The 19,859-nt window shown below is 39.9% G+C and overlaps 1 protein-coding gene across 1 annotated transcript in view; it reads right to left on the reverse strand.

Annotated features, from left to right (window-relative positions):
- The window catches only part of LOC143818487 (contactin-associated protein-like 4), a 696,988-nt gene that overhangs the window by 574,490 nt on the left and 102,639 nt on the right, over window positions 1-19,859 (reverse strand). The window contains exon 2 of the mRNA XM_077299784.1: window positions 1,378-1,488. Coding sequence (XP_077155899.1) covers window positions 1,378-1,488 — 111 coding nt within the window. The remainder of the gene's footprint in view (window positions 1-1,377; window positions 1,489-19,859) is intronic.

Genomic DNA, 19,859 nt, shown 5'->3' on the forward strand with positions numbered 1-19,859 from the left:
GAATCCAGTACAAAACTACTACCCTCATCCACAAAGCACTCCATGGCTCAGCACCACCCTACATCTCCTCTCTGGTCTCAGTCTACCAACCTACCCGTGCCCTCCGCTCTGCTAATGACCTCAGGTTAGCATCCTCAATAATCAGAACCTCCCACTCCCGTCTCCAAGACTTTACACATGCGGCGCCAATTCTTTGGAATGCACTACCTAGGTTAATACAATTAATCCCCAATCCCCACAGTTTTAAGCGTGCACTAAAAACTCATTTGTTCAGATTGGCCTACCGCCTCAACGCATTAACCTAATTATCCCTGTGTGGCCTATTAATAAAAAACAACAACATAATCACGTTCCTCCATCATGTTCTCATACACTTTATGCAGTTAATAGCCTCTGTGTCTGTACTGTTACATACTTAGGCAGTTAACTGGTTCATGCAGCTTTACATGAACACCCGAGCCTTACACTATGGCTGGTCCAAATAACTAAAGCAATTGTTACCATCCACCTCTTGTGTCTCCCCTTTTCCTCATAGATTGTAAGCTTGCGAGCAGCAGGGCCCTCATTCCTCCTGGTATCTGTTTTGAACTGTGATTTCTGTTATGCTGTAATGTCTGTTGTCTGTATAAGTCCCCTCTATAAGTTGTAAAGCGCTGCGGAATATGTTGGCGCTATATAAATAAAATTATTATTATTATTATTATTATAAGCCCCCGATGTAACCTAAAAGAGGGGAAAAAGAGGTTAGATTATACTCACCCAGGGGTGGTCCGGGTCCGATGGGTGTCTCAGGTCTGATCCGGAGCCTCCTATCTTCATTCCATGACTTTCTCTTCTGGTCTTCTTGCTGAGGCTGTGGAGCAGGTGTACTTTGTCTGTCCTGTTGAGGGCAGAGCAAAGTACTGCATTGCGCAGGCAACGGGACAGGTCAAAGAGGCCCGGCGCCTGCACACTGCAGTACTTTGCTCTGCCCACAACAGGGCAGACAAATTACGCCTGCGCCACAGCCGCGGCATGAAGACCAGAAGTAGACTTTATGGAATGAAGATGGGAGGCTCCGGACCAGACCTGAGACACCCATCGGACCCGGACTGCAGCGGGACCGCCCCTGGGTAAGTATAATCTAACCTCTTTTAGGTAACATCGGGGGCTTATCTACAGCATTACAGAATGCTGTAGATAAGCCCCTGATGATGGTGAGCTTACCTCACCATCGATTTTGGGGGTGACAGGTTCCCTTTAACTGGTCACAATTATCAAAATATTCATGATTAGCTTTTCATGGGCAATTTAAAAATCTGATAGCAATAATATGATATACATCTACATTTTCTATACGAAATTAAAAAATATAAAAGCAAAAACAGCAAAACTCACCATCTCTTCTGTTTAACCTAGCAAACCCAGCACTATGAGTGCTAGAAAGTTCTGATGAACTGGTAAAAGAGGATGGAGGGAGAGATGATGCAAGCTGGCCATCACATTCATCTGTGTAAAAAAAAAACAGTAAAACTGAATTAATTTTCTTCCATTTTTTGTATTGTTCATTTTTTGCACAATAACCTGATTTGTATCTCTCCAAATGTAAGCTAGCGCTACACAGCTACTTGGGCAGCTCAGCAACAATTCTAAATATCAGGTCACAAAAAAAGAATTGTACGACTTTTATCAGACTTCCATTCACTTGGTTCCAGAAAAAAACAGTCAAATCACAGAAAACTGTAGTTTGCCACAACAAAATATTATCATAAGTATAATCACTGGTCTAAACAACAAAAATAAGATAACTTTTCTTATTAACGATACGAACATGATTTGATAATGCAACTTTCTCTATAAAACATATTTTGTAAAATTTGTATTGAACTTTTAACTTTTTGCAGTGCACAGAGTGTTTCCATTTGCTTGCCCACACTGCAAGCGGTTTTACAGTTCATAGAAGATTAGAAAAGCTTTTCAATAACAAGAGAAAAGTCAAGAAAAAGCTAAAAACCAGCCTACAATTATAAAAACCTTACTCGCTCAGTTCACCTTACTTATCTTTGATATAAATCATCCGTGCTTAAGGATATCCAGAATTCTCTAATTGTATGAAATTTGTTGGAGCATTTCACGAAGTGAATATCATTTGATACCCTTGTATCTAGTGTAGCATGGCATTTATTCATTACCAGCCAAACCAAGGATAAATATTGCTATACAATATTCATATGGATATCAACTCAGAACTGCCACACTTGAGGCAATTCTTTATTCTAGACTCCTTACAATCAATGAAAATTAACCAATTTATGACCAAGCAATTTTTAGTTTTTTTGCACTTTTGGCTTTCTGGAAAAGACATAACTTTTTTTTTTATTTTGCTATTGACATTGCCTTGTTATGGCTTATTTTATATGAAATGAGCTGTAGTTTTGAAAGACACCATTTGTTTTATTAAATAGTTTACATTTGCTTTTATGGCATTTATTGTATTGTAAAAATGACAAGACAACATGATTCTTCAGGTCAGTACCATCTTTAGCATTTATTAGGTCAGTATGATTGCAGTATATAGAGTATATAGCCTTTTGGCTGGCTTCACAGAAGTGCCAAGATGGCAGCAATGGGGAAGTCCACTACTGCCCATCAGCAACTTGTGACGACATACCAGGTGACAGCGACCTAAAATATTGTGCCACGTGGATTTCATGCCTTAAATGCTGCTGATATAGAAAGACAGCAGCACTTAAGTGGTTAAGTAGCAGTGATTGGAGCTAGCTCATGATTGCTGCTGTTAGAGGCAGATGCCAGTTTTATAAAAAAAAAAAGGCAGCACCTGCTGTGTGTGAAGTTGGCTCTGCTCCTCAAACTTTCTCCAAATACCCAAGCCCAGTATGTAACATACATGTACATCACAGATTGAAAATGAGATAATGCTCAACCTTCTTAATTTCATTGTTTTGCTCTATTTCAGGAGCAGAATAAGGGCAGAGACAGACTGCTGTATTTCTCATGCGAGAATCGCATCGTAACCCTCGTACTGACTGTCAACTCTCCTGACCTGAGATTGACCTCTGCATAGTAATCCATCACGATGTCTTGCTCAGGGCAGAAGAGGTGCCAGTCCAGTCTGTGCAGTTTGATGCAATTCTTGCATGAGAAATACGGCAGTCTGTCTCTGCCCTAATAAAAATAATAGATGTCCCGAATCCTTGACATGCTAAACACCAAGTCTGATGGACCAGATTGACTCTAATGGATTCTGTCTGGTTTCTGTCATAGTGTCTGGTATCGCCCATACAAATACTTAGTGAAAAGGGACTTAGTTCTCTTTGGTCCCATCACTTTTCCTGCCATGTGACAATAACTTGTAAAGAACTGCCAACGAAACATAAGGTCATGCTTTTCTAAGTGGCAAAAGCTGAAATTATAATGGGGCACTGATTTTAATCTTTCTTTCTTCTTGTATGACTAAAATTGTCATCAAATAAATAATTGTAAACGATAAGTCTCACAAATTCTTAACTAATTTTAATTTTCATAATTAATATGCACATTCTAAGTTATTAATTTTGAAAGAAAGTAAAGTTTCAATACAGCAACCCTTTGGAAAGTCAAACTGTTTATGCGAGTATCAAGCTGGCCATCTATATTTTTTCAGCTTTATTATATCCATCTATTTTTCTCATCCCTTGTTTGCTTCTGCCAAAGTTTTTTACAGTCTACCTGCGTGAGTTTCTCCGTGGAGATTTCAACGAACAACTTTGAATCTAGCAGGGCTATCATGTTGTGGAATGTATATACTGACATCTGTCATTCCCGATACAAATCACTTTCAAGATGTGCAGACCAAATGAACTTAACAGATGTTGAGCATCTCTCTGGGTGTTGTAAGTCAATCTGGTTATACTTTATCATCAGCGCTAAACATGATTATATTTTAATCACAAAAATGATAGCTGGTGATTCATTATATAACGCTAAGGGTGGTGCATCTAAATGAATGCAATATAAAATGATGAAACGCTCCTATATGGAATTCCAATGTGACTGCTAAGGTGACATTACACTGAATCTAATATTATCAAAGAAAGCATACATAACAAAATGCAAAAAAGCTATAAAAGTTTACCACATATCTCCAGATTATTTTTCTTATTAGATTGCATTGCATAAGACCAAGTTACAAAACTGATAGTAACCAAAAATAAACCTTTTCCTTTTCTGTAAAGTCTTTAGTTTATCTATGTTTTATATTTTTGTGCTACTTCTGTCAGGCGCTTCCATCTGAAGACAAGAAAAAGGGGATGGAAACCTGACAGAGCCATTGTGTACAATATGGCACGTGAAGTTCAAAGTCTGCAACTTTGGACTCAATTTGAGGTGATTGTTGGTGGTATCTGTCTTTAATGCTGTACACAATAGCACAGTATGCCATTGAGTCCGAAATAAAAGATGGACATCGCCAGAAATAGCGTTCAGAGTCCAAAGTTGCAGACCTACTTCATTATTCTTAATCACTCCATCAGGGATCTGTCTAAATCTCGTTTCCCTTGACTTCAGATGGAAGTCCCTGAAAGATCTGAAATATACTGAAAAGCCACTTTAATTCTGTAGTACATGTGCAATTTTTTTAGAAAAATGTTTTGTGAACATTACAATGTTTATTAGTACATAGTAAGTTGACTGGTTTTTCAAGAATATTGCTTTATTTTTTCAATTACTTTAAGTTATTTTATGGGGTTTTTTACATTCATACCCAAATCTGCAACTACTGATAACCATTAAAAACAGACTGTGATTTACATTGCACTCTATGGTCAGGTGTATGACCTGACAGCTTATATATACCTTTTGTGAAAAATAAAAACGGCACTACTTTTATATTCTCATGTGCAGAATCTTTGTACTCAGCCATTTATGCTGTAGACCTATCTTGTTATCAGATTCTCCAAAGGTCAGCCATCATGCCAAGAATAGAACCTGATTTTACAACCAGAGGTGAGCAATTCTCTTCCTAAATTAGAAAATCTTTCCATGTAAAAGAACAGTGCTTATCTCTGAGAGGTGCAGCATAAGAATGAGGCACCATCTAGAGTCAAGGAGTACAGGGGCACATTTTAGGTCATTCAATAATCATATTACTTGGGCCCAGAACATCTAAATTTAAGTGAGTTCGATAGAATGTGCTTCAAGTTTGGCCACTTTCCACGTAAACATTTTCTTAAAGTATTTTGTACAAGTTCAAGCATTTGAAAATTTTGAGTGTAAAGGAGGGACCTCTTCTATTGCTCCAAATTGTTCTTAAAATACCATATTTTTCAGACTATAAGATGCACCAGGACCATAAGACGCACCCCAAGTTTTGAGGTGGAAAAGAGCAGAAAAAGATTTTTACAAGATGGTGGTCCGATTTATTGTCTGAATTTAAGGTATCTTACCTGAGAACCGGCGGTGGCACAGCGTGGTCACACATCCAGGGTCATTTCCTCAGGAAGTTGGCACCGGCAGAAGTGGGGCACTGCTGCAATCCCAGGGTGTGATGCAGTGGGTCCGATGTCAACAGTGAGGCACCGATGGAGCTGGGTCCCTTGATGCTGGCAGCAGCAGAGGTCTGGCAATGCTGCAACGGTGGACGGTGTGGAGTGAACCTAAGCAGGGTCCCTTCTTGAGGATGCCAATGGCAGAAATGTGGTGGCGCCACGGCCCAGTGTCCAAGGTGAGCACAGCGCATCACCAGTTTCCCTGTGGCCACCTTCCTGAAGCCGTGGGCTGCCGGAGATTACACAAAAATGGCCACCGGAGGCCGCGCATGCGCAGACTGGGATGTCGGTGGCCATTTTCCTGAAGCCGAGTGCCGCCGAGATTTCAATCTGCATATGCGCAGCCTCCAGTGGCCATTTTCTTGAAGCTTCTGGTGACCCACGTCTTCAGGAAGATGGCCGCAGGGAAACCGGTGATGTGCTCTGCTCACCATGGACACCGGGCTCCGGCGACACCACATTTCTGTCGCTGGTATCCTGAAGAAGGGACCCTGATCAGGTGCACTCCGCACCGCCCACTGCCGCAGCATCTCCACACCTCTGCCGCAACCCACCGGTAAGCCTGCATCTGCACTATAAGATGCACCCCCCATTTTCCTCTAAAAAAATTTTGGGGAAAAAGTGCATCTTATAGTCCGAAAAATACGGTATTCTACTTTAAATTAATATCTTTCACTGATAACACAGGAACATGCCATGGAGTTTGAACCTTTGCGACTGCTCTTTTAGAAGAGAGGGAATGAGAAATGAGGGAGTTCTAAAGAATTTTACTCAAAATCTACATGGAAAGCTAATTAAAATACTCTGAATACAGATTTTGCAGTTGATCTGTTGCAAAATCACCATCAAATTTTAGAAGTCTGCTCTAGTGAAATAAGAACCCACACTTTTCTCTGTTGAGTTCTCTACAATCCAGATTATAATTTCACTTGCAATTGACCACGTATACAAAGGACCTGACTTACTATTGCTTTTGCATTTATTTTTTTGTGTAATTTTTGTTTTACTCCTGTTATTAATTTGTACGTTATTCTTCGTTTAACTTCCATTCTTTTTAAATACTATTTTAAATTCATTTGACTATTATTATATTTATTATTGAAGATGGGGTTTGGGATTTTCAGATGTCTCGAGGTAATTCAACAATTTTTAAAAGTAACAACATTTTTGTGTAAAGGAACTTTAAAGGGGCTTTCCCCATGAACATATTTTTTTTAATAAATATTTGAGTAATAATAACTTCCATAATTGAATGTTTAAATTAAATGTTCCTGTGCTGAGATAATCTTATAAATGTGTCCCTGCTGTGTACTGTGCAATGTTTATGTCTCACTGTACAGGGTCTGATCACACCACATCTCCTGGGCAGAGGCAGAAGCAAAAGTGAGTATACAGACATAACAGCAGGGGATCACATCTAATTATTTTTTTAAGTAAAACATTGTTGAAAAAATGCAGGGAAATGTTTTACCTCACAAAAAGATTCAGCTGTGATCCCATGCTGTCCTCTCTGTATACTACCTTGCTTCTTCCCCTGCCCAGGAGCTGTGGTATGATCAGACCATGTTCCTGTACGGTCAGATATAGTCATTACACAGTACACAGCAGAAGCACATGTATAAGATTATCTCAGCACAGGAACATTTTATTTAAACACTACCAATTGTGGAAATTAATATTATTCCAAAATCTCATGATTAAAATTATTTTTTATTGGTAGGAAAATCCCTTTAATCAAACCCACTTCCCCATTTGGTGTAATTTTAAGTATGCTTGAAATTTCGCCATACACACAAATTTTGCAACATTTTAGCAGAACACACAGCTTTTTTCTCTAAAAATATGCAAAAAAAGAAAAAAATGAACAGAATTTTTTATTTTTAGCCCAATTCATGGACCATTTGCATCATATTTAGGAATTTGACACAAAAAATGTCAAGAGATGCTACAAGACAAAAAAGAAAAGTGTCTTAAAAAAGAAATACTATGCTGACTTGGGTCCATATTGTCTATTCATGTTATGGTTTGAGACACTAACCACTGAAAAGCTTTGCATTTGTTGGCTAAAATAAGAGGAAAATAAGAAAATAAATATGTAGTTCGTAGTTCTCAGCAGTAGTCTATTCCTTCCACATCGATGATTAACATGTAAGACTTTCATGATTAACATGTAAGACTGTGACACGTTAATGACAGATATTTGGTTTTGTTATGCATGGAAAACATGGACAATTAAATTGTAGGTTCAGTTTCACTATTTGAAAATCTCCATTACACTACAGAAAAAAATCAGCTTAGAAAATAGCATTTTTTTCTACATTTTCCCACATTCCACCAGATACAGTTAACTTTAATTGCCACTTACTACAAAAGAAATACCTGTCGGTAGTGTGAGAGTTGTAGTGTGAGGTTTCACATTTAAAATATGGGACATTGCTTTCTTGAAACCTTTCTTTTGAGGATTTCTTAGTCCTCTCATTCCAGGATTTAGGAATATTGTAGTCTGTACTCAGAAAATTCTTCCTGGCCACTCTTGCTACAGAACAGAGAACAATGTGGCACTGGCAAATAAAACTAAAAACTAGAAGACAAACGTTAAAATAAGGAAAGTTTATTTCATTTCGATTATTAGGGTTATAGTTTCTTAAGCTACAGTTGTGCCCTTCCTTAACTTGTTGCTAAATATGAGTGAATATGCTGAAATTTGGATTTGGCATGGACATTTTGTTTTCATTGAATTTATTTATTTTATTTATTTATTTCCTTACCATTTTTTCCACACCTACCTAAAAATTTAGCATAGTGTTATACGTTATATTTTCACTTTTTAGCCGCTCCGGTTGCTGCTGCTTTCTGAATTCAGGCTAATGTTATTACAAAATAAAAAATATACTAGCAGCATTTTCCAAGATATTGTACATAGAAACAAATGCTTAACAATTTTGTAAGAAAAAAATAACAATAATTGATTTGTGCCACATGAAAAAATTGGTTTTTTTTACTGAAATTGTGTGACGGATGCCATTTCAGAGCCATAGATCATACATTTGTTACCTTAGTTGGCTCCATATAAACTTACAAGTTTTTGTTACCTGTTACTTGCTGATATGAGAGATTGTGTTGAATTGATATAATGACAAATGGTATATTTTAACACAGAGCATTAAAGTTAAGTTCACACAATGAGTTGTTGGTGAATTTTTGAAGCTGCATACAAAGCAGAATCTTACAGTTTCAACAAAGTGCACTGGATTAATAAAAATGTCATGCCCAGAGTGCATAGTTTTTACACAGTGTAAGGCTGGTATCACACGTCCAGATAATTCCGGAACCGGAGAAATCGGTACCGGAGTTATCCGTGTCCGTGTGCTCACGTGGCACATCAGTGTGGCCGTGTGCCACCTGTGTGCCAACTGAGGACCACACAGACCATGCAGGAGACAGCGCTACAGTTAAGCGCTGTCCCCTGCTTTTGGTGCTGAAGCCGGCATTCATTCCTTCTCACCAGAAGCGTTCGCTGGAGAGAAGGAATGAAAAATCAATGGTTTTTTTTCCTTTTTTTTGTTTAAAATAAAGTTTGAGGTCACCTCCCGCCTCCCACTCCTGCGCGCCCGCCCGCTTGCAGAGAAATACTCACCCAGCTCCCATGATGCCTCCTCTCAGTGCCAGCAGCTTGTCCTGTGTGAGCGGTCACGTGGTACCGCTCATTGCAGTGATGAATATGTGGCTCCACCCCTATGGGAGGTGGAGCCACATATTCATCACTGTAATGAGCGGTACCACGTGACCGCTCACACAGGACAAGCTGCCGGTGCTGAGAGGAGGCATAACGGGAGCTGGGTGAGTATTTCTCTGCAAGCGGGCAGGCACACGGGGGTGGTAGGCGGGAGTTGACCCCAAACTTTAATTTAAACAAAAAAAAATAAAAAAACCTTGATTTTTCATTCCTTCTCTCCAGTGAACGCTGCTGGGGAGAAGGAATGAATGCCGGCTTCAGCACCGAAAGCAGTGGACAGCTCTTAACTGTAGTGCTGTTTCTCCTGCGGTGGTACATGCACATGGGGGAGAGTGCACACTGTTCTCCGTGTGCACGTGTGCGGGATGCTTTGCGGACCATGCTGCCGGAGAAATGCGGACATGTCTCCGTGTTTTCCACACGGACACACGGTCCATGAAAACATGCTGACATGTGCAGAGACACATTTATTTTAATGTGTCTACGTGAGTCAGTGTCTCCGGTACATGAGGAAACTGTCACCACACGTACCGGAGCCAATGACATGTGAAAATGGCCTAAACTGATCTGCGTGTGTTTATGAAAGAAGCAAGGTAGTAATTGGTCTTCCAGGTGTCTGGAGTTAAATGTGTGGATTTTTGCCATAGAATTAGATGCGGGAAATAAATGCACTAAAAAATGCATGTAATCAGCACATGACTATATCAATAAGGTTTTGCCAAAGCCAAATACCAGGAAGTATCAAAAACAAAGCAGCTTAGTCTGAAAATATCACACACAAACAAGAGACATAAACCCCTAAAATATGATTAAAAAATGCACACAAAAAAACGCAATGAAAAAATGCAAATAACCTATTTTAGTTAATAGGTGTAGAAATGCTGCAGAAAATTTACATGATCAAAAATGCATCAAATAATCACCTTGGGGAGTTAGTCAAAAGGTGGACAGTCACATCTGTATGTAGGGCCTGGTTTACATGAATTTTTAATAGTAATAGCATATTATCGTGGGATTTGTTGAGTTGCCAGAAACTATAGCCTTTGAATAAAGTTCTACAATTGGTCTATTTATTTTTCCCTTTCTTTTTTATTAATTATCACCAATTTTCATAATTTATTTTAATATTAACTTGAAGGTTGCAGTCACACTATCATTAATTTTTTACATCAGTATTTGTAAGCCAAAACCAGGAGAGGAACAATCAGAGGAAAAGTTTAATAGAAACATATGCACCACTTCTGCATTTATCACCCACGCCTGGTTTTGGCTTACTAATACTGATGTGAAATACTCACCAAATACTTACAAAGTGACAGTAGTCTAAGCCTAAAAATAGTCCTGCTTTTATTTTAGTTGTCATCAAATTCATATTTTGAAGCAAACATTTGTCAAGTGCACCAAAGAGGGCTAAGTATAGTAATATTATATTTGATCTTGTAGCTGTAAGTACTGGCTTACAACACTGCAGACAATCAGATAATTCAATGTATAGATATCCTTGTACTGTGCTGTGTTAGTTCAGGTATATCTGTTATAATAAAAATTATTTTGAATACGGTAATAATTTACCAGTAAAAATTTTTCTTTTATCTTGAATGATAATGATTGTTCTTAGAATGCACTCAACTGTTCTCATGTAGTAATTTAATAAGAATGAAAGCTATTTTCTACACATTACACAGGGACCATAGTAATAATGCATGTTTTCAAACAAAAGCTTGTCAGTCATGAGAGATGACTTCACTAGAGTAATTTTCTATCATGGGACATAAATCTGTTATATATCATAGGAAGACAGATATCCTCAGCAATGTACGTACAATAGATTCTTGTGAACAAAGCTTACCATCTATTGTTCTAAGACTTGAAACAGAGAAGATAAATTGCATGTTTAACATCTGAAGGCCGATAAATGAGAGAGATGAATTTTAAATTTGTCAATAACAAAACAATGCAGAATGAGTCCAGGAAGTTATATAAGGATAAACAAAATATTTTTTTCAATTGATTTAAGATTCTTTAAATCCTTGTCGCTCTATGACAAATTACTACATAATGGATCATTAACAGGGTGTTTACAGATGCGGGCTTAAGGTACCTTCACACGAAACGACTTTGTAACGATATCGCTAGCGATCCGTGACGTTGCAGCGTCCTCGCTAGCGATATCGTTTAGTTTGACACGCAGCAGCGATCAGGATCCTGCTGTGATGTCGCTGGTCGCTGAATAAAGTTCAGAACTTTATTTGGTCGTCCGATCGCCGTGTATCGTTGTGTTTGACAGCAAAAGCAACGATACCAGCGATATTTTACACTGGTAACCAGGGTAAACATCGGGTTACTAAGCGCAGGGCCGCGCTTAGTAATCCGATGTTTACCCTGGTTACCAGCGTAAAATGTAAAAAAAACAAACAGTACATACTTACATGCGTCCCCCGGCGTCCGCTTCCCACACTGACTGAGCGCCGCAAAGTGAAAGTGAAAGCACAGCACAGCGGTGACGTCACCGCTGTGCCCTGCTACTGCCGGCGCTCAGTCAGTGCAGGAAGCGGACGCCGGGGGACGCATGTAAGTATGTACTGTTTTTTTTTTTTACATTTTACGCTGGTAACCAGGGTAAACATCGGGTTACTAAGCGCGGCCCTGCGCTTAGCAACCCGATGTTTACCCTGGTTACCCGGGGACCTCGGCATCGTTGGTCGCTGGAGAGCGGTCTGTGTGACAGCTCTCCAGCGATCAAACAGCGACGCTGCAGCGATCAGCATCGTTGTCGCTATCGCTGCAGCGTCGCTTCGTGTGAAGGTACCTTAAATTAAACACAGTTGTAGATTAACATTCACATAAAGGGGTGTGTCCAAATGGGCCTTAACCCTTTATTAACAAAGCCAATTTGGGTCCTTAATGACAAGACAATTTTTACAATTCTGATCACTGTCACTTTATGAGGTTATAGCTCTGGAATGCTTCAAAGAATCCCACTGCTTCTGAGAATGTTTTTTCATTACATATTGTACTTCATGTCAGTGGTAAAATGTCTTTGATATGACTTGAGTTTATTTATGAAAAACACGGAAATTTGGCAAAAATTTGGAAGTTTAGCAATTTTCAAACTTTAAATTTGTGTGCCCTTAAATCAGACAGTCATATCACACAAAATAGTTAATAAATAACATATCCCACATGTCTACTTTACATCAGCACAATTTAAGAAGCATAACTTTTTTTTGTTAGGGTCCATCTCACATTTGAAGGGGATCAATATGATAAAAAATATCTCAAAGTGATACCATTCTAAAAACTGCACCCCTCAAGGTGCTCAAAACAACATTCAAGAAGTTTATTAACCCTTCAGGTGCTTCACAAGAACTAAAGCAATGTAGAAGGAAAAAATGAAAATTTTATTTTTTTCACAAAATATTTACTTTGGAACCAAACTTTTATATTTTCACAAGGGTATCAGGAGAAAATGGACCACAAAACTTGTTGTGTAATTTCTCCTGAGTATGGTGATACCCTGTATGTGGGAGAAAGCCACTGTTCAGAAGGGAGTGAGCACTGTTTGACTTTTTGAATGCAAAATTGGCTGGAATCAAAGGTGTTTAAAGAACAAGACGTGCACTCTCGCTAGTGGTGGTGCAGACTGTACATGGAGGGATACTCCAGACTATAGTTATACAACAACAGTCGCACTCAAAGAAAGGTTTTCAGAGATTTGATTTGACTGAAAAACGTGGTTTTCTTTATTACAAATACCAAAATAAAGTATCACCGCAGTGTTTCAAGGTAGGTAACGTTTCGACCCACAGGGTCTTTTTCAAACCTTACTTTAGATTGTAGGAGCAGAGTGGAGGGCAAAGGTCCCTGGATGGGTGTAGGAGTCCCGTTCGGGGCTATGGCAGCGAAAGTACTGGTGTCTGCGGTGGTGGTGTGGAGGGGGGAGAGGAGCCCGCTGTTACATTACACCAGACTCAGTGGCCCCATACTCTGCCGCTATGGGCAGTACAACCTTGCTTGCAGGGTCCCCCCTCATCTTTGGGCTGTGGTGCAGTTCCACTGACTGCACCGGCAGTATGTCCGCCTCTAGGATTGAGCTTGTTTTGGTGTTGTAAATGCTAACTTCATGAGACATAAAAATATCATATTATATTATAGCTGCATAACAGTTGGATTAAAATTAGTGCTATGTACTATTGTTTGTAATATGATATTTTTGTTGGACATTGTTTCTGAGCCACCCCGAAACACAGTGTCTGCAAATTGAGATTCTGGTTTGACTTTTATCCTAAGTCATGTGACAAGGCTCGTTAAAGGGTTGACATTGACTTTTAGGATTGCTACTTCCAATAGGTGGCACTAGAGTTCTAGTTCTCTTCCTCTCTGAAGAGACAATTTGCATATTTCCCAGAGAAGCATTGCGGTTTTAAGCCTCCTCATCTCGGCATGCTTAGCATGTCAATATCAGCAAGGAGAAATGATACTACTTGGATTTCTGAGTCATCTGATGTTAGAATTGTGCCCAGTGTTTATGTTCATTGATTTTTAAAAGAGAAATGGACTATTGATGTCCCAGTAGGCTTATATTGCATTGCCAAGTTTTAATAGTAGAGGAGGGTTGTGTGTCAGTTCTTAATTACTCAGATAGTGAAATATAGACTATGCAGTACTGAAAACAGGAAGAAAAACTTTAGAAAAATGTTTGTCTACTGCAGGAGCAAGCAAGATAAGTAATGATTAACCTCTTTCTAAAGAAGCCAATATTCATCTTTGAGCTTTTGTTCTTCTTCAACTTCTTCAAGAAAGCCATAACTTTTTTTTGGTCAGCAAAGCCATATGAGGGCTTCATTTAAGCAGGACAAATTGTAATTTTAAATGACATCATTCACATCACCATATAATGTACCGATAACTAGGAAAAAAATTCCAAGTGGAATTAAATTGTGAAAATATTCAATTCTGCCCATTTTTTTTCCCTTTGGCATTCAGTGTAAAGTAAAAGTTGTCTGTAAATGTGATTCTTCTGGTAATCATTAGTGATGAGCGAATATACTCGTTACTCAAGATTTCCCAAGCACACTCGGGTGTCCTCCGATTATTTTTTCGTGCTCGGAGATTTAGTTTTCATCGCTGCAGCTGAATGATTTACATCTGTTAGCCAGCATAAGTACATGTGGGGGTTGCCTGGTTGCTAGGAAATCCCCACATGTACTTATGCTGGTTAACAGATGTAAATCATTCAGCTTCGGCAAGAAAAACTAAATCTCCGAGCACTAAAAAATACTCGGAGGACCCCGAGCATGCTCGAGAAATCTCGAGTAACGAGTATAATTGCTCATAACTAGTAATTATGATTATAGTGCTACCAAACTTATAAAGTTTTATTATATTTACTAGATGGTGGCCCTATTCTAACGCATCGGGTATTCTAGAATATGTATGTATGTATGTATATAGCAGCCACATAGTATATCACACAGCCCACATAGTATGTAACACTGCCCATGTAGTATATAGCACAGCCCCCACAGTATATAGCACTGCCCACGTAGTATATCACATTGCCCATGTAGTATATAACACTGCCCATGTAGTATATTGCACAGCTCCCGCAGTATATCACACAGCCCATGTAGTATATAACACTGCCCATGTAGTATATAGCACAGCCCCCACAGTATATCACACAGCCCATGTAGTATATAGCACAGCCCACACAGTATATCACACAGACCATACAGTATTTTTTTTACTATTGATGCTGCATAGGCAGCATCAATAGTAAAAAGTTGGGGACACACAGGGTTAATAGCAGCGATAATGGAGTGGTTTACCCATGGCATAACGCGGTCCGTTACCGCAGGCATTAACCCTGTGTTAGCGGTGATCGGAGGGGAGTATGCGGGCGCCTGGCACTGACTGCAGGGGAATAGGGAGGGACTAATCGGACTGTGGCCATCGCCGATTGGTCGCGGCAGCCATGACAGGCAGCTGGCGAGACCAATCAGCGACGTAAGTTGAGGACAGAAAGATGGAAGTACCCCTTAGACAATTATATATATAGATAATTTAGTGGTGAAAAAAAACTCAGAACTTTGTAAAAGAAATGTTGCTTGTATCACTATATTTTTAGACCTGAAACTTTTTTTTACATTTCCATTGATACAGTTGTAGGGAAATAAAAAAAACAAATGGAGGGTATTTCCATGGAGATGAAAAAGACACATAAATCCAATAAGTGAGGTACAACGAAAGTATTATAAAAATAAAAACTTTTTATTAAACACTACATGTTTCGAATGCATTCAGCATTCCTCAGGCATATCTGATATGATATACATGAAGAAAAGTGGATGCAGATGAAACAGTGTTTTTTTAATACAACATTTTATTTTTGTAATACTTTTGTTCTAACCTCAAGTATAGGATTTATTGGCTTTATTTATCTCGATGGGGGGCCCTCCATCTGGTTTTATTCACTTCATTTAACTCTGCTGGAATTCCCCATAGAGGATATTTGATTTCCACAGTATACCAGGCTGGCTGCACATACTGGAACCCACTATAGTGCATTTGTGCCTATAGCACAGCTTACCTAATGAGAACATTTTGTTATACATTTTTAATCTACTACACTCAGAAAGTGTTCTTCTCTCTTCCTTTTCAACCAAAGGAAATTCCATTGTTATCACCTACTGTATCCTCACCCATCCCTTGTAGATTGTGAGCCCTCGCGGGCAGTGTTCTCTCTCCTCCTGTACCAGTTATGACTTGTATTGTTTAAGATTATTGTACTTGTTTTTATTATGTATACCCCTCCTCACATGTAAAGCGCCATGGAATAAATGGCGCTATAACAATAAATAATAATAATAATAATAATAATTATTGGTTTATTGATAAAACAGCGTGAGGTTTTGTTTTTTGCATGGTGAACTGTGGTTTTTATTGGTAACATTTTGTGGCACAATACAATACATTATTTGGGGGAGGTGTGGTGACAAAATAATGGCACTTCTGCTGTTTCACTGAGCTAGATGTCACTCAGAGAGCAGTGGGAGTGAATACAGAACTCTTACTACAAAGATAACGCTGACTGCTCTCAGACCTATGTGCCATTCACAACCATACATCTAGTTAGGCAACTAAATTTATTGCTAAAGACTGTATAAAAAAAAGCTGCTTAATGAAGATCAACTTAAAATGACTGGTATAACACTCCAGAACTACATTATATATAATAATATAAATTGTAGAGCAGCAGTTGCACACTTACGCAGTGATGAGGCAGTGGCCCAGCACAGTTCCAAACAGAAAGTCTCGTTAGTGCGTTTACTTCACAGAATTAAATGTCTAACTCACAAAAACACAGCATTAATGTCCAACTCATAGTTGTACATAAACGATATCCTCTTGATCGCAGCAAGAACCATATCCTCCAGATTACAGTCCCTAGATACACCGGTCCACCTCTGACCTGTTGCCATGGGCGACTGCACCGCTGCCGCTGTGTATGCTGCGGGTGCCAGGAGTTCACTCTGCTGGGCTCTGTGTTACTCTCACACAGATCTGAGCTTTTGCAGAGCCATCTGCTTTGCTTGCTGCAAACTCAGCTCTGATACTGACACACCAAACTCTTTTACTGCAGGGATTTTAAGCCAGAATCTGTGGCCTTAGGCCACCTGTAAGACCCCGCCTGGAGCAAAGGGACCGGCCCCACTTCCTGCCTGCAGTCCGTTTCCAACATAAAAGCCCATACCGGCTTTTCCTGAGCAATCCCAGGCCAGATAGCTTGACCAGGTCCACGCTTTCTTTTATTTTGCCCTGTAACTCACAGGCATCCTGCTGTGACCACAAGTTACTCCAGCGGGTCTAATTGGGCTCCGTCCGCATCCTGGGGAAAACACACAGCGACCCCCACATGTGACACCAGTCACTGCCTCACAATATAACTCGTATATATATATTACCCCCTGTGAGATAGTGCTCACTGCACATGTTGGGGGACACTCGCTTGGCAACGGGATACACTCAGACAGGCACGGTTTTTCACTTAAACAGTCTATCAGGTTTATTTTATGCAGCATAAACTGGGATATGCACAGTTCATTATTTACATTTCATATTTGGCTTATACTCACAGACACTAAATGCTGGACTTCTCACTTCGACCAGTTACCATGGGTGACCGTACGTCGAACAGTTCATCAATGTCCGTGGAACACAACAAGCACCAACAGTCTGTTCCACTGGCAGATACGTCTCTGCCATTATGATAGCCCCCTTCCCGGGTGTTACCCTTCTGGAGCTCCTGCTCCACACGCTGACCTCCTGTCAGTCCTCTCTCCTCCAGGGAAACTGCCGAACTGGGATCACCAACTTGCCTAGCAGGCACACATCAGTCAGCCCAGATCCTCAGATGGGCTGTAGCTCCCCCAATGCAGTGCCATCACGGACTCTGCACACACAGCCTCTCTGTGCGCTATTCAGGATGTCTGTCCCCACCTGGGACTGCCCAACACACAGGCCGCCAGGTCCAAGGCCTCCCCATATGCTCTTCAGGGATCTATTTCTGCTCCCAGGACTTCCCAACACAGAGACCTTCCAGGACCTCAGCCTCACCAGGTGCTCTCCAGGGATCTGGTCCCCACTCTGGACCTCCCAATACTCAGGCCTCTCCTCTAACAGGACCTTCCATGTAAACCATTCAGGTGCATACACATGAACCATACACAGGAAAATGATACCCACACCCTGGTCACATTACATACTTGTAACCACTCCCATAGATGGTGGTGTGTGTGTTTGGCTAGTTTGACCCATCCAGCTTTCAGAACTAGCCCTGCCAGCCTCCCTCTAAAACAACACATTACTTGTGGGACTACAGGTGCCAGAACAACCTTACTTCAAGCTGACAGTGCATAGTATCTTCCTCTGTGACACACATACCCACCATTCACAATAATGCCGAACTTTGTCTCATCACTATAGTTATGCCTGCGACTGCCATGCATTCCTATTGCCTCAATACGCCTCCATGCATATTCTGGGAAGACCATGCAGCACACCCTACCTGTAACAGGAGTCACTGCATCACACCCCGAATAAAGAGTGAGACAACCAGAATACATATTTTTATGCTCAAATAATGTTTTTATTGAAATATATTTACCATAACAAAATATTAAGTGAAAAGCATAGTTACTCAAAGGGAAAGAGACAAAACATAATCCAACTAAATAAGGGGATAATTTTAACATAAACATAATGATTCTGGTTGTCTCATCTCTTTATCTGGAGTAGATATACTGTACATAGGAGTTTGATTTATAATGAATATATTTTAAGCAATATTTACCTACAGATTAGCAGTATGGCTTCAGGTAAATACTGTTTATTTATCACAGGTTCCCTTTTAACAGCAGTGACATGAGCTAGCTCTGATATCTGCTATTAGATTTGTCAGCTCTATAATACAGCCAGCATTATCTGTGAAGCATAATTTGTATTCTATCTGTAAAATGATTTTGAATAACTTAAACCCTCCATAGTATATGGGTTACATATTTGTAAGGCTATTCTTGCTTTTTTATAAAACATGTTTGAAGACATAATTTATTAATCTATTAATCACTGTTATTGATCTACCCGAAAAGGAAATATGTAAATGCTGTAATAAACTCAGGATGACTTCTTATACATATCTTACTTTGTGGACTATAAGATGCACCCCAAATTTTGGGTGAAATATCGTAAAAAAATATTTTAAATAAAATGGTGGCGTGTCTTATAGTCCGTTTTAATGGTAGCTTGCGGGGGGGTCAGCGGCCGTGAAGCAGGGTCACAGGAGGCAGGGTCACTGCTTCAGGAAGCTGGGTTGCTGCTTCAGGACGCCAGCGGCAGGAGTGGGAAAATTCTACGGTGCCTGGCAGCTCATCAACTGTAGGAGCTGGTGAGCAAAATCCTTTTTCCCATTCAGTTTCCTGCGGTAGGCTTCGGGAAAATGGCCACCAGAGACGATGCATGCACAGATTAAGATCACAGGGAAAAAAATATTGTCTCCAGAAACACATCTCCTGAGATCTCAGTCTGCACATGCGCTGCCTCTTGTGGCCATTTTCCCAATGCCCACAGCAGGGAACTGAATGGGAAAGGGGACTCCGCTCACCAGCTCTGGCATCTAATGAGTGAACAGGCACAGCAGCATAGCTCTGCTACTGCCACCGGTCTCCTGAAGCAGCAAACTGGCCTCCTTTGACCCAGCTCCCCCACCCCCGGTAAGCTAACCTTGAATTAGAAAATGCACAACCATTTTCCTCCCATATTTAAAGGAAATAAAGTGCATATTATAATCCAAAAATACCAAAAATATGGTACTTTCATACAGTTACACGCAGCATGTGCAAGCTTACTGATAACTATGGTATATGTGGTTAAGACATTCGCTAGATTTTTCACTGTGATTTAATGCCTAATTGTAGAGATGAGCAGATATTTGTGAATTCAAATTCACAGAAATTTTCCCCCAAAATTAATTTGTGCAAATAAATTAGCATGAATCTCAATAGTGGAAAGATTGTAATTGCTTGGAAAATACATGT

The sequence above is a fragment of the Ranitomeya variabilis genome, chromosome 1 (assembly GCF_051348905.1).
Source record: "Ranitomeya variabilis isolate aRanVar5 chromosome 1, aRanVar5.hap1, whole genome shotgun sequence".
In the NCBI taxonomy this organism is placed as follows: domain Eukaryota; kingdom Metazoa; phylum Chordata; class Amphibia; order Anura; family Dendrobatidae; genus Ranitomeya; species Ranitomeya variabilis.